This window comes from Mesocricetus auratus, unplaced genomic scaffold (genome assembly GCF_017639785.1).
Source record: "Mesocricetus auratus isolate SY011 unplaced genomic scaffold, BCM_Maur_2.0 Super-Scaffold_100008, whole genome shotgun sequence".
NCBI classification, from domain to species: Eukaryota; Metazoa; Chordata; class Mammalia; order Rodentia; family Cricetidae; genus Mesocricetus; species Mesocricetus auratus.
The window spans coordinates 40,394,743-40,410,808 of NW_024429192.1; the positions used below are offsets into that span (position 1 = coordinate 40,394,743).

Below are 16,066 nucleotides of genomic sequence, written 5' to 3' on the forward strand. Positions count from 1 at the left end.
ATGAACGGCTTATGGAATAGTCCTAACACAGTAAGTAGAGACTGACAGTTGAGACTTTTACTCAATATAAACCCATTGCACTGTTTATATGGTTCCATCCTTCAAACAATTAGATACAATAAGAATAAGACTCAATTTCCCAAATAAAGAAAACACAACCTCAGAAAATCAGGAATTGTCCCAGATTACCAACACTAGAACAGGAGACTCTGAGCTATAACTCCACTTTACATGACTCCTAGACTGCAAAGGATAAAAGAAATCTATTTTTGAAAGCAACTTAAGTATGTTCTATTTTAAGTATATATGTTTACATCACACCCAGCATAATAACTTTGGACTTAACTATTATAGGATACGTATATCTAAAGTCACAACTGTGGAGCTGGAGAGATAGCTCAGGGAGTAATAACTCACTCTCTTCATTCAGTACTTGAGGACCCTGTATGAGTCCCCAGCACCCACCACATAGTACTGTGTGTCTGAACCCCTAGCACTGGGCTTCAGAGACAGACTGATTCCAATATCTCCTGAGCCAGTCAGCCTAGCCAAAATGCAAACTTCCAATTCAGTGAAAGGCCCCATCCCAAGGCAATGAGACATATGAAAACAGAGGAGGACAAGAGGTAATCTGCTTTGGTCTTCTATACACTTAGGCACAGATGTAGTCATCCACACTTCGTGGTGCATGTACTACCCACTTAAACTGCCTGTGCATGCACACACACATCAAACACAGTGATTAAAAGTATAAATAAGTAAATAAAAACAAAAGTTGTACCCTCTGAAGTACTGTGCTCTGCCTTTAACCAGGACAACATCAGGCTCCGATCAAGCCCGTCCTTTTCCAGCCTCCATTATCAGGATGCCGGGAACTATGTCTGTGAAACTGCTCTTCAGGAGGTTGAAGGACTGAAGAAAAGGGAATCACTGACACTCATTGTCGAAGGTAATGAAATGATTCAGCAGCAATTTCTTTTTTCTTCAAGAATTTGATATCTGGTTGTGATGTTTTAATTGTAATAATATTTTAGGAAAACCTCAGATCAAAATGACAAAGAAAACTGACCCCAGTGGACTGTCTAAAACCATAATCTGTCATGTGGAAGGCTTTCCGAAACCAGCTATACAGTGGACTATTACTGGCAGTGGAAGCGTCATAAACCAAGCAAGTATTTTTCTTCGTGTTCTGTGCTGCCACTGGTCCAAGCTGATTTTTACGTAGGGAACTGAAGTGTAGGCTGGTTTGGTTACCCTGTAGAATATGCAACATATGCTCAGAGAATGTGCTTGATTTGCTCTGAAGGAAAACATGCCTTAAAGAACACATTTAAATCCCAGGCCCATGGAAAATACCAAAACCACTGTGTTGTGGTGTCTGCTTTTAAAAGAGTTAAAATTGGATGTTTCTCCATGGCCATTAATTCCTGAGACATGGATAATTAAATCATTAAGGAATATACTTTTCTGCACCATAAACTTGTATGTCAGAGTATAAGTAGCCTCCATTACGTTGCCTGTTTACACGTGTTTAAAGGATATACCTTATTGAATCTGGACTCCAGGGATAGTGACCATCATAGTCACTGCTTGAAAATATGTGGACCAGTTTGCTTGTTACAGGGCTAGGACCAGAACAAGGCTGCCCAACTGTAAAATCTAGGTTGTGCCCTCATGGACGATAGAGGACATTAATGTAAGCTTAGTATCTGTAATCTTGGTAAGATACTTCAATATACAAATGCTACAAAAATTTTCTTCTTAATACAAAGTTACACACAGAAAGAGATAGACAGAGAGACAATGAGATAGATAGAACAAACCAACCTATCGCTAAGGGTTCAGAACTTTAATCCCACTAATTAGTCTCTTTGGGGTACTACTATCAGGTTAGTTAAATTTTCTCTGTAGCAGTTCTCATGTCTGCTTAGAGCATTAGACCAGTAAAAGAGCCACAGGAAATGGACTCCCTTTTAGGGTTTCAGCAGACATATAAAGCAAAAAGATGCAAATTAAATTTAAGTTGCAAACTCCACATTCCCGTGTGGAGAAGTGAACCACTGGTTCAGCACATATAATGTCATTTGCTAAGCATGGTGGATCTGGGCTCTTGCCTGTGAGTTATACAAATATATTTGCATATATTCAAGCACCAGCGCCCTCAGAGTGGTCATGCTTGAGGCCCTGACTCCTGACAGGATTAAATACATTTTGAGACACTCAAGTAAAAAACCATGCCTAGGAGGGCAGAGAGGCAAGGAGACCATCAAGCCTGAGAAGATGCATGCTTCTTTGTTCGGGATAAAGACCTAAATTGATGATATTGTGCAGAAGCACTTTTCAGAATGGAATGCTGAAAGACTATTAAGTGTTTCCTCCCTACTCTACTTTCTCTCTTTCTAGCTCAGTTAAGTGTCATTGAAAAAGAATCTGTAGGTACTGGTAATGCTGACATGGAAAGTAGACAAAAGAAGAAAAAAGTGTACATATATCTGATGAATAAATAAATATAACAATGTAAAAGGCCATGCTAGAATAAGCAAGTATATTTTGTAGATACTGAAGTAGCACAAAGACTCATGGAAAATAGCAGGTATACTTACCACAAGGATAGGAATAATAATGTCATTCTTCATTGTCACGGAGAAGGATTGAGTCTGGCCTCAGGGACAATATGTTATTTTTCTTGCTCTGGGTCTGAGATAATCCATCCATAATATTTTATCTGTTTCCCCTCCAAGGCATGATGAACCTTCTAGTGTACAGCCATGAGGTAGCTCCTATGGAACAGAGGCTAGCACACTCCTATCCTCAAGACACTTACAGTATAGTTAAGAATAAAGCCAAGAGAGAAAAACATAGGACACACTGCAAGTTAGTGACCAAGAAAAGGCATACTGGCTTGAGTTGTGTTACGTTTGTGTCTAATCCAAAAATTGACCCAGCTACAGTCTTTCTTTCTTGTTTTTAATTTTTAAATCCTTTTTAGAGAGTTTCTTTTTCTTTTGGTTGGCAATATGTATACTCTTTTTTCTTTTTCCCATATTTTATTGAAAATATATTTTTCATGTACTGTATTCTGATTACAGTTCTACAGTTTCCCCAACTCCTCCCACATTTTCCCACCTCCACTTCCACTGAAATCTACACCCTTTCTTTCTTATTTGAAAACACATATGCATTTTTAAAATAGCAATAAAATAAGATAAAATAAAAACAAACTGGAATAGGACAAAACAAATGAAAGGAAAAAGCACAAGTAGCACACATAAATGCAGAGGCATAAGTTCATACAGCAGAGATTCCATAAAAATACAACATCCGAAACCAAAATATGTATGCAAACATTCTGTAAAGTTTCTTTAGAAGGACCTCCAAAACACAGGCTACAGACCTAAACAGAGAAATCTCAAAAGACTATACACAAGTGGTCTTCATCCTTAATCATCAAGGAAATACTGCATTGTTTCTTATGTTTGAAGGCCTCACACCCAGAGATCTCCCCCTTTGTGTCTCAGGACAGTCAAATGCATTTAACTTAAGTCATCTTTAAAGGATACACTTTTTTTTTTAATTTAGCACAGGAAAATACTGAAACAAATGGTTTTATTTACCCATAAACAAATCACTTATACAGCCCCTTAAGGTAAGATAATAGATGTCCATAGCAAAGAATTAAGATAGTAGAATAGATGTCTACAGCAAAAGAAAAAAAACCATTGATATTATTCACAAATAATTAAATGCTAATATTCACAGAAAGGAAACAGGTGATTATAATGACTAGTGGCATGCTTTGAAACAAGTATCATGGGTAAACTAACTGACACAGATCATCTAATGAAAAAGAGAAGTTTGAGTGACATAATAAAATTCATAAGAGAATAATAGACAAACAAATGCCGTTATTGCTTTACTAATCTCTTTTCTGCCCACCTAGATGGTCCTTATCTGTAGTGCCCACATACCCTTAAAAACAGCAGGACATCACAACTGTCCTGTGACATCTACCACTATTCCTTCCCAGACTTGTAAGATGCATTTCCCTTTCTAAACTCATCTTCTTTCTTCTTCCAGACAGAGGAGTCTCCTTATATCAATGGCAGGTATTATAGTAAAATTATCATTTCCCCCGAGGAGAATGTTACATTAACTTGCACAGCAGAAAACCAACTGGAGAGAACAGTAAACTCCCTGAATGTCTCTGCGAGTGAGTATTTCATTTCTGGCATTAAAACCGTAAGAAAATTTGAAGGTATTCTTCATTAGCTTAACATCTTCAGTCCCATCTCCCTGTACTGCATCATGGTAAGTTTCATGTATTTGTTTTGCATTTGATATCATCCCCATGAGGTTACTTTTTCTTTTTATTCTGGTTTCCATTCTTTTACTATCTTTGTTTTCATACTAAGTTACTTCATATATTAGGACTCAGACCCTTTCCCCAAAGACAGGAGTCCTTCCAAAAGCAAGGGAGAATAAGAAATGGGTTGCTCATATTTAATCCATATTATGGACCCAAAGTCAGATAATTCAATGATTATCTTAAAACACTTGTAAAATGGTACACATTTGATAAAATTTTAATTCTACTATTAGCTTACATTACAATGTATTGTATTTTTATCCTACCATTATTTTATACAGAAATGTCACCAATTTCACCAATTAACAAATTAGTAGTAAAAAAGATGAGAATTAACAAAATCAGCTTGCAAGTTTCCCTTCTCATCAGTTTTGAATCATAATGGAAATAGATGAAATTATCTTGCAAAAAATAGAAAAATCTGTGAATATTGAAATCATAGCTTATGCTTTTTGGTGAGGGAGAGAAAACATTTTGAAAAACATGATTTATTGGGGAATTAGACACCATTTTCAATTCTGTTACTATTCCTGTTGCTATGTTACTATGGCAACCTTAAATCAAGCCTGGCCTACCTAGTGTAAGGTTCACTTTTATACAGGATATTAGCTGACCTGCTGCCAAATGTTTATTTTTTGATCAGTTGGAAATCCTTGCATTAGTATATTATGAATATACTAATTTGTGGGACAAAACAATTTTCAAAAGATAATGGCCCCTAACAAATGAACTAAAATATAAAGGCCCAGTGGATTATCTCGCGAGCAGAACTAAACAAAATTAAAATATATTCATTGACTTCTCACAATGAAATTCCATGAGAATTGGTTTGTACTATCTAGAGAGAACCCATCCTTTTGCTTTTTTTTTTTTTTTACTGGACAGGTATTTTTAACACTAGTGTGGGAACTTGTCATTGTGGGCCTTCAGTCAAATCCAGCCTACTTGCTTAGTTCATACCTGAGAGGGGGAGTGTGGATTGAGAAAACGCAGGTAAAGACTCTTAAGAAAAAGATAGAGACACAGTATAGAATCAGAAGGGCAACCCGGTGAATACTGAATGCTCCAAGTTTATTCTTCAACATTCTTAAGTACCCCAACCAAAAGGGGAACAAGGCAGAAGACTTCTATTATCATGTATAAGCAGAAAACAGACTTTCTTCCCTTAATTCTCCAAGCATTTGGTAACCACACCTGTTATCAGGCCTTGAGGGTCAAATGTGTAAACACACCTGAGACCAAGTCTGTTGTTATTAGATAAGATATCAAGGACAAAAACAACCTGCAGTAGCTAAGCTTTAGACCTTTAGGTCTTTTGATTTACTAACAACAGTTTTGAACTCTCTGACCTTGAGGCCCCACCCAACACACACTAGCCCATTGAATGAGATACTTCAGCTTTCTCAGTACTTAAAAAAGTCATTTCAAACTTTGTACCCCCTGAGTACTCAAGATGAGGAATGTAGGACTCTGGACTTTATCTAACACCATGGGGAATTTTGATGCAGACTCATGCACACTGAAGAATGTTTCTGTCTTTGGATGATGATCCAGTTTTAACTGGACTGAGATCATAGCACAATCAGAAACTTGGAAGTCTGGCAGATAGGGAAGGGTGGTGTTTGTAAGCTCTACCCCAACTCCTGCTTTGAGAATGTAATTAATATTAGTGTCCTTGATACTAACAAATTAAAATGAATTCTCCTAAATAGGGGCAGAAAAAGTTGAACCAAGTTAAGAAACACAACATTGTAGATTTCATAAGAGCCAACGTATTTCTCCTAAAAAGAAGTTCTAGTGAAAGATACAGACAGTAGGAAATTAATATAGATTTTAGATAAATACTCTAGGTTGTTGGTTGTAAAGTTTCTCTAATAGATTAAAACATTTGCATTTTTAACTACTCTCCTTAAAACAAGATTAATTCCTTCATAGAGAAGTTCTTGCTCTATAAAGTGTGATTTTTCCTTTTCCTTTCCTTTACTTTAGTCCTAGAATAGCTGTTTTATCTAAAGTATTACTTACATCATACAGTTATGGTAAAGGTGACTTTCATTTATCAACAAATTTTGTTTTTAATTTCATATTAACATTTTTCATTTCAGTAAGTATTCCAGAACACGATGAGGCAGACGATATAAGTGGTAGGTACTATACTGCAGACTCTCTATGCTGTAGACTCCTGTTCCTTGACTGTCAGCTCAAGATTTATGAAGTGTCCTTGTATGAGTACTTTTTGTAGTTGTCCGAAATTTGACTCACATTACAATACCAAGTGAGACAAGATAGTCAAAATTCTAAAAGTTTCACCCTTTAAAATCACAAGTTTGCATGTAAATCACGGTAGTGAGCCTTAGTCATCATTAATAAGTTAAAACAACACCAACTTCGTTCTAAACTCCTTAGCACTGGCTATAATTGCACGAACTTTTCTTCTTTGTTGTAGATGAAAACAGAGAAAAGGTGAATGACCAGGCAAAACTAATCGTGGGAATAGTAGTTGGCCTCCTCCTTGCTGCCCTCGTGGCTGGTGTCGTCTACTGGCTGTACATGAAGAAATCAAAGTAAGTTGTAGAAAATGGCTCTTGCTGTTCACAACCCTTGCTGTTGGTGTCATTTCTATAGTACAGACACATCATCAAACTGGCTATATCATGTTTTGTTTCACTTCACAGTGACTATAGGACTAACATCAAGGATGTGACCTGAGGTGTGCTTGTGTCTCCTTTTCTTTCTTGGTCAACATTCTGAATGCAATTCCTTTTGTTGGCATTGCTTTCTGCATGGGTAGATTTTTTTAAGCATACACTCCCTAAATGGAAAACAATCTAAACTATTTGTATGAAGTAGATTAATATGAGTTTTAAAAAGTTACATATTTCAGGAACTGTCAATGACTAGCAGTGTCTGATCTGACCAGAAAGAAAATGGCCACTCCCTCTATTCTAAGTGAATGACTTTATTCCATGTAAGATCCTAATTAAGAGGGGGAAAAATCATTATGTTGGCCTTAATGAAAACATTGATTAGGCAAAATAGTGAAAATGTATTTAAAACACTTTAGATAAGGTTAGATTAAAAATGATTGGAATCATAAGTATGGTGACCCAGATGGACAGTAAAGATCTTCTGACGGTGGTTTCACTGAGTATCTGGTTAAGTTAATGAAGATTGTCAGTAAGTCATGTCAGCCACTCCTTGTCAGTGAAGATTCAGATGCACAGAATTTCTCTAAGACGGACACATCCCCCAAATCAGGCTGACGACATTGTGTATGAGTCCACAGTGACCACGTTGCCAGCACAAGGGGAAACCAAGTCTGGCATTTTGCATGTTTGGAAAGTCTCATTGGTAACTCTAGACCACACTCCTGATCTCAAACAAGGGTTTTAAATAATATCATATGAATGAATAAACTATTTGTACAACAGAATATCTGTAGCTAGTACCAACCTGGAACATAATTTTAGACTTTCACTGTGTCTGAGTTGATCCCTCTAAAATTTCAAGAAATGTATCTTGTTAAGAGAGAGTTGAAAGATAAAGTGATCGCAAACCTACGGTCTTAATCTCGCCCCACATGTCCTTTCCATGTGGGGTTTCCTGCCAGGGGGGTACATCTGGGAAAATGTGGGTCACAAAGCATGAGAACCACTCACTGACTGTTACCATATAGCAATGAAAAGTTCAAGTCACAGCTAAGTAAATCTGGACTCTTGGTTTAATAATGTCGTTAGATTAGGCCTCAAGCATTTCTTCTGATTTTGTCATTAAGTTAAAAGCCAGTCTTGTGAGTGCTACTTAGTTGAAAGGTGTGCCAAACTTGATAGACTTAACATTATTGGTAATCAGTTTAATAAACTGCAGCTCTCATCATCTCCAGTATCAGAGACTTTTATGAAGAATGTGCAGGATGCTTTGGATTTCCAAAATTTCACCTAATCCCTTGCCTGAGTCTCTTGTATAAGCTGACATTTGTGCTCTAAGAGTGAGAGCTTAACCCCTTAAGCCACTGACAGAGGAAGTGCAGACTCATCATTTCAATTAAGAATCTCCAAGGCTAATTTATGTAATGCACTTAGCAGAGCAGTAGAGTTTTAACAACATTGGAGAGGCGTTCTTTGAACGAGTTATGGTACACATCATGGAAAAATAAGAGAAATTTTTTTATTCTAAAGTAGAATTGAAGAGTACGTTCATTTGTATATTTAGCGTTTTTCATATCCCATATAAATTCATAAATATTTTGTTACCTCATCAGTACTATTTTTCAATTAAGATTCAAGATGGACTTTGCCTGCCATGGACTAGGAACATGCCACAAGTTCAGGGATAGATAGTCCCTCCATTAGTATTAAAAGACTCAGTTATCCAAGTTTGGATTTTTTCTTGTACTTACAATTTGGCAAGCATTCAGAAAGAAAAGAAAATGTTCCATTATTCTCTCAAACCATAAATAACAAACTAAAAGGAAAATAGGATAAAGAGGAAATGTTGGTTTACCTAGCTAAGTACAATGTCACTGGCCACTAAGTGCAGGACTAGAACTCTCCTCTGTCCTATTGTTTTGACATGAAAGTCCTCAGAGGAAAGGGCTCACAACAAAATAGAGCGCTTATATTTTTAAGCGATCATGGTTCACTTCCTGTACAAAAATAAGTACCTGGCCCTGACATGAGTAACCTTGGATCTGTTAGTATTGGGGAGAAATTTAAGTTACTTGTATTTCACAGACTCAATTTCTCCATCTGTAGCATATAAGACATAAATCCCTTTTAGTATGCGTGTACACTTATAAATTAAATGCTCGTAAAAAAATTATCATTTTTTTGTTGTCCTTTCCAAGGGAAGGGGAAAACGTCCCTCTCCTTTCCAGGGGCCAGATTGTTCTCTATATCAACATTATGAATGTTAGCTGACACAGAGCCATGCTGTGGCATGCAATGGTGTCTTCTTGTTTTCATGGAGTCAGGTTTTTTTATCTTTATTTTCATCTTTCAGTATTGTGCTTACTTTGCTGTCTATGTACTCACTGCTAGATAAGATGGAAAGACTATTTCCTGACAAAAGCATTCCTCATTTTAGTGAGGAATTTCTCAGCACAGTCTCGAAGTCTAACATAGAAAATTGAAAGCGGTAGCAAAAAAAAAAAAAAATCCCAACTGTTTATTCTTCTCCAAGTCAAGAAATTGCTGCCCACTGTCAGCAGGATTAAAGCTCTCTCCTCCACCTCTGGCTTTTCATTAACTCTGGCCCAAGAGAAGACTCATTCTGCTGACAGCTGTGACCAGGGAAGAGGGGAAAATAACTATTATCTGGGATATGCCCCTAATCACCTGTGCAGGTGTCAATGGTCAGCCTGCTTCAACTGGCAATTTCCCACCAACAAGGTGCCTGTCCTAAAAGCTCATAGTGATAGCACCTGTACGTGGTGTAAATTGGGCATGCTATAAAATAGAAATCAGAGAATTTAACCCTACAGTCAGGAAGAGTTAGTATTTCTTTACACTTTAACAGGGTTTTTAGTCGATTGTACACATACATGTCTGTTTCTGAATATTAAGTAATTTCAATTTGAATATTAAATAATTTCAACATGCATTATTTTACTTTACAGATATGAAGTTCCATGTTTGTGTTGTTTTGCTGTTGTTTTATTTCTTTCAGTGATACCTCTCAGCATTGGTTGAACCTATATTCTCAAAAGCCTCCTTCACTTTCCCACTTCCCCACCCCCACTAAATTACTGTTAAAATAAAGCCATACCTAGAGGACAGCAGTGATGACTTCTCTATTTTCTCTCCTAAAGACCTCAAAGCAAATATAGAATCCCTTGGCGATATCTGTGAAAAGAACTCTAAGACTCTCTGAGAAGGAATTGCACACAGCTTTAGCTCCTTCACAGAACTGCTCTTTCAGATGAACTGAGGCATAGATTTGAACTGGGCTGCTCAGTAGCCAAGTAATGCCTTTGGCAACAGCTCTGTAGCATCAGGTTGTTTAGTTCTGTCTCATCTAGAGCTTTCTCGTGATCGCTCATGTTGATCCTCACACCAACCTTGTGGGTTGTTCTTTCCTCTATTTATAGAAAACAGGAGTGTTTAGGAGAAAGGATATGGCCAGGGTCCTATAGCTCAAAGTTGACATCAGTGCACACTTTCTTAGTTAGGGTTACTATTGCTATGATGGGACACCATGACCAAAGCAATTTGTGGAGAAAAGGGTTTATTTGACTTTCATTTCCACATTGTAGTTCATCTTTGAAGAGAGTCAGGACAGGAACTCATACAGGGCAGGAACCTGGAGACAGCAGAGGTCATTGAGGAGTGATACTTATTGATGTTCTTCCTGTGGCTTGTTCATCCTGTTTTGTTCTAGAATCCAGGACCAACAGTCCAGGGATAGTACCACTCACAATGTGCAGGGCCATCCCCATCAAGTATTAATCTAAAAAAATGCCCCCACAGGGTTGCTCACAGCCCATCTTATGGAGGCGTTTTTTTAATTGAGGTTCCACCCTCGCAGGTGACTTTAGCTTTTGTCAAGCTGGCAGAAAACTAACCAGGACCTCCACTAACCTCAAGACCCTGACCACCACCACCCCACCCCACCCCCGCCTCACAAGGTACACTTTGTGGTCGAGGCTAGCGCTTCTTTCCATTTCCATTGTAGTTTACTGTGACTCTATGATTTCAGTTTTCTCTTACAGTCAAAGTAGCTAAAAGTTACAAATGAAAATTTAAGTTAAGTATTGATAATAGTTTATAGTTTAATCCATTTATAAAAGGCATGAAGTGCTTTGTTCTTTAAATAGGTGATAAATGCTAAAGAGAGTTATTTAAAGAAAAAATTGTTTCTGTCAGTTGGAGATGGAGTTCTAACCCTTGTAGTTCTTTGAAATCTCTGGAACATTCCAAAATTAAAAGATATTTATTCCATAAAATGTCATCTAATTTTGGACATCATTTTCAAAACAAAACTAAAGTACCCAAAACATTCTTTAAAGGGAAGAGTGTAAATGGAATATTTTCACCATCTCTCTTGGTTCCACTGGACTGGTTTTCCTCCACGCACCATGTCTGGCAGCCGCTTAAGAAATAACCACTCAGAGATTCAATATATATTTATAATTGCTTTGCCATTGTCTTAGGCTTCTTCCTGACTTCTCTCTCTTAATTATTAGTCCATTACTATTAATCTATGAGTCACCATGTAGCCTTGGCTTACCTGTAATACCCATGTCTCTTGACACCTTTGCAGATCAAATGACCCTTTCACAGAAGTAGCTTATCAGATATTTATATTACAATGCATAACAGTAGCAAAATTACGATTGTTAAGTAGCAACTAATTAGTTTTATGGTTGAAAGTGACCACAGCATGAGGAACTGTATTAAAGGATGTCAGCCATAGGAATGTTGAGAACCACTCCTCTAGTCTAAAATCCTGGATATCTACTCACAGGAAGTTACATCATGATCTTCTTCCACTTTAGTTCTGCCGGATATATCTTCTTTGTATAAAGTTTCAAGTTGCAAACTTTTGGGATAGTAGGCACTTTAATGTCTTGTTTTCTAGACTTTATTTCTTTTAGTGAAAAACGATTAATCTTTTTCACTTTTCTCAAAAGATTGGACTTTCACCCATTTTCCGTTCCTGAAATCCTGAATGTCTATATACACGATTGTTTTAATTTATCCCACAAGTTTCTGAGATTTGACTAATTTTGAAAACCGTGGCTTGTGTTGGGAAGAAAACTCAGTTGGTAAAGGTCTTGCTTTATGAGCACAATGACCTAATTTCTGCCCCCAGAACCTACGTTAAAAATCCAGGGTATGGTGACTCATACTTGTGATTCCAGCACTGGAGAGGCAGAAATAGATGAATCCTTGGGACTCTGTGGCCAACTAGTCTAGCACAATTGATGAGTTCCATGCCAATGAGAAAAAGGGAGAAATATAGGTGGAAGGTACTTCTCTAGGGACTGTATGTTTAAGAAACATTTCTTATATAAAATAGGAAGGAAAGAGAGTAAGATAATAATTTTATTTATAATCTCAAAATGTGAAGGAAATAGTTTCTACAAGAGATGGTGCTGAGATAAGATGTTCTCTCAATTGCCTTGATTGCTTTGGTGTATAAAAACTATAGTTATTAAAGTATATGATTAATAACTAATAGAATATTGAGGATACCCTGTCTATCTGTGTGATCACAACACCTCCTGAAATGGTAGAGTATAATAGTTTCTAGCTATGTCATTTCAGTGTAGAACTTTTAACTTTCCCTACATGTAACAGAAGCTGTATTTGACAATACTATCAAAGGATGGAAAGAAGGAAATAGACTGAAGTATAGCATAATGGGTTAGTCAATGTAGCAAAATAGATGTCTTATATGCTCTGGTCATATTTCTTCCATTATATGATATATTATGAATAAAATGTAAGTAAAACATGTCCTTTATTCTCAAGGATCTTTTGTTTGATCAAAAAAAATCTAACTAGTTTATCCATATTTGATACTTCACAGGTGATGAAGAGAAAGTTGTCTTTCTCCTCATTTTAGGGCAAAGGGTTTCAGGATGCCTGAGAGAGCTGTCCTTTAGGAAAGGGAAAGGCCACAGGTTGGATTAGCCCCATTCAAATCACACCTAAGCCCCACACTAACAGAAACCTTGGTAGAGCTATTGTGGTTTCCCCTCATCATCTCTGCTTAGCAACAGAAAAGAAAGATTTTACTTGCTATGAGCTGCATTGTGTGGAGCCAATACATTTTTAGATACAGTGTCAGCATAAAAAGGAATGGACAAGCACAGAGTAAATATGTACAATAAATAATCAAGAGAAAATTAGAGAGGAAAAACAAATAACTAGCTAATGGAATACTACAGTTAATCAGAAAGGCTAAAATATTCATAAATCCTGTATCCAGAAGTCAAAAGAAGATGAGAGGCAAGTAAGAGAATAAGAAATAGGACAGACCCACAGGAACAACCTAAATTATGTGTCCAAAGTCCTAAAAGGACCACTTTACCACTAACTAGAAATGTTACAGACTTATAGCCGAATTTCACTAAAAGGTAAATACCAATGAATGCATAGATATGATTCTGTTAATCTATAAATTACGTGAACAGCTAAAACTGTCCTATAGACACTGAGTTTGTGTGGGGGCAGCAGTGCCTGTGAGGGAATTTAAATGTCTGCCACTGTTTTATATTCTGAGTTCAGTACTATTTACATTTATGTAGGTAATTTTTCAAAGTTAACTGAATTTTCCTCATGATAGGTTCATAAGCTTGGGTGGGTATTATTTCTCAACACAGCATTTTCCAAAGAATCATAGATTTACTGAAAATCTGAGAAATCATCAAAACCAGCCTTCTCACCTTTATATCAGCAATCTGTATTAATCAGATTTTGGAGAGGCATGGAAAAATCTGAGATAAACAACAAAAGAAAGAAAAACTTTATTTTGGCCCTGTAGTTTCCATCCCATATTGGCTGGACCCACTGCTTTGGGCCTGATGAGATTCCTGCCAATGAATGTCTATTGAGATAATAAAGCTCCCTCAAAAAAAATTTTAATACAAAGAATAAAAAAGCTGACTAAGAAATGATGATAATTGCTTCTCTGGTAGCGTGGGGGAAAATAATCCAGTTTATACCAGAGTCCAACAAAATTGTATAATCTGGTTTCAAAATTATTTTTGTCTCATCAACTATTGAATTCTATCTTACTTAATGACTCATTTATTTTTTTCTTTCCAATGTGTTGTTATTAGTCAGTCTTCGCAGATGTGTAATTGTCCACCCTAACCTTTATTTTTCAGGAATATTTTCAAACCAGAACAGTATTTTTTTACTTGAATGACTGTGATATTTATCTCATTCTCTTGTAGAACTGCATCAAAACACGTAAACAAGGACCTTGGTAACATGGAGGAGAATAAAAAGCTGGAAGAAAACAATCATAAAACAGAAGCCTAAGAGAGGAGTGGTCCTAGGTCTCTAGGTAAGTGGGACTGGGGAGGGAGTGGTAGAGGTCTCTCCTGGGAAGTGGGGAGACTTCTGGAAAGTGAGGAAGCCCTGTGGGGATCAAACACAAACATCACTCCCAGATACTTCTTAATTACAGCTCCCCAGCCAGGAAGAGGGTTTTCAAAAGGGAACTTCAGTGACTCATTGCTTTAAGAAGAACAGATTCTTCCCAGGCTCCTCCACCTCCCCGACATAATTATTATCCACTGAATAATAAAATCCATTTTTAAGATTTTTTAGCATCTCATTTGCATTTTGTTTTTTAATGCCAAAAAATTTTGCTGCACACAAAGAAGTTTTATTTTATAAGTTGGTATTTGGGTTCAGTGAGCAAAACTCTAAATTTATTTTTAAAACCCATTAGAATAAATTTTAATATATAAATACTTTAATCCAAGGAAATGGAGTAATTGTGAGTGTATTTATACAGCCATCTCTCCAGTCATTTTAATGAAAAGACTGACAAGCTAGTATATGTATATGTGTATATATTTATATGTGTGTGTGAACACACAGACTTTCTTCTTGGTAGTACATGTTTATCATGTTTATGTGAGTAAATATGCATTCAAGTACCTACATGTGCACATATATGTGTATAATTCATGTGCTATTACTATATATGTTGCATATGTTCTTATATATTAGCTGCATCTGTATGATTTTTAAGGCAGTCCTGAAAAGGTGTATGACTCAAGGATAGTACTACATACAACTTGAGACCATCAGAGGTATCATTTGGATTATTCTGTGTGTCGTGGAGATAACTACTACTACTGACAAGGTGTAAAAGCCAACTGTGCCAGGCAGTGGTGCATATCTTAAATTCCAGAATGTAGGAAAGAGAGGCATGTTGTGAGTTCGAGGCTAGCCTGATGTAGAGCAAGTTCCAGGGCAGTTACAAATACAGACAGAGAAACCTTGACTTGAATAGCAAACAAACAAAAAAACCAAACAAACAAATGAAAGCCCAGGTGTTATGAGCTTTAGGTGTAGTATAAATTAACTGCAAGTCACAACCTGGATGGGTCTTTTGAGTTCGTTTCATAGCAAAGATGGAGTGCATGCGAAAGAATGTTGGAATAATGTGAATAAGACCAGTGCAAAGTCTAACAGCTGCATTAAAGAGATTGTGAAGTCAGAAGTGGACTCTTTCTCCTGAACTGCTCACTGGGACCCAAATACCTAACTAGCAATGTCACACTTTCTTCACTACCCGTATCTATTTTCCTGAGTTCCATGTAAACAAACTGCCTCAGAATTGGCTTGAGTTCCATTGCACTGTATCACTGAAGACAAGACCTGCAAATTAGAGTTTGATTTACAGGGATGGATGCATTTTTTAAATTTGAAGAGAAATGTAATGAAATGTTGTCCTGAACCATCATTATTCTCCTCTTATCTTTATGTAGATTGATCATGTCTTGGAAAAAGAAGGCAGGAGAGAGAGAAAGAAGGGAGGGAGGGAACAGAAAAGGAGAAAAGGGAGGTAGGAGGGAGGGAGGGAGGGATGAGAAATCTTCAATTCCAAAACTAAATTGTAGAGAGAATAGGGCTGGGTTTACAGGTAGACTCAGGACATTGGGTTCTATAAATACTCACTTCTATGATGTAATTATTGTCAGTTTTAGTACAAAGGATCTGTTGATGATGAAAG

At 36.9% G+C, this 16,066-nt stretch overlaps 1 protein-coding gene across 2 annotated transcripts in view; it reads left to right on the plus strand.

The window, feature by feature from the left end:
- The window catches only part of Alcam (activated leukocyte cell adhesion molecule), a 182,127-nt gene that overhangs the window by 163,496 nt on the left and 2,565 nt on the right, over nucleotides 1–16,066 (plus strand). Inside the window, exons 10-15 of one of the 2 annotated variants that reach the window (XM_013116879.3) lie at nucleotides 814–949; nucleotides 1,035–1,168; nucleotides 4,078–4,210; nucleotides 6,472–6,510; nucleotides 6,813–6,930; nucleotides 14,271–14,383. In XM_013116879.3, the coding sequence (XP_012972333.1) occupies nucleotides 814–949; nucleotides 1,035–1,168; nucleotides 4,078–4,210; nucleotides 6,472–6,510; nucleotides 6,813–6,930; nucleotides 14,271–14,358 (648 nt within the window). In that variant the 3' untranslated portion in view covers nucleotides 14,359–14,383. The remainder of the gene's footprint in view (nucleotides 1–813; nucleotides 950–1,034; nucleotides 1,169–4,077; nucleotides 4,211–6,471; nucleotides 6,511–6,812; nucleotides 6,931–14,270; nucleotides 14,384–16,066) is intronic. The other variant, XM_013116880.3, reaches the window with a different exon arrangement.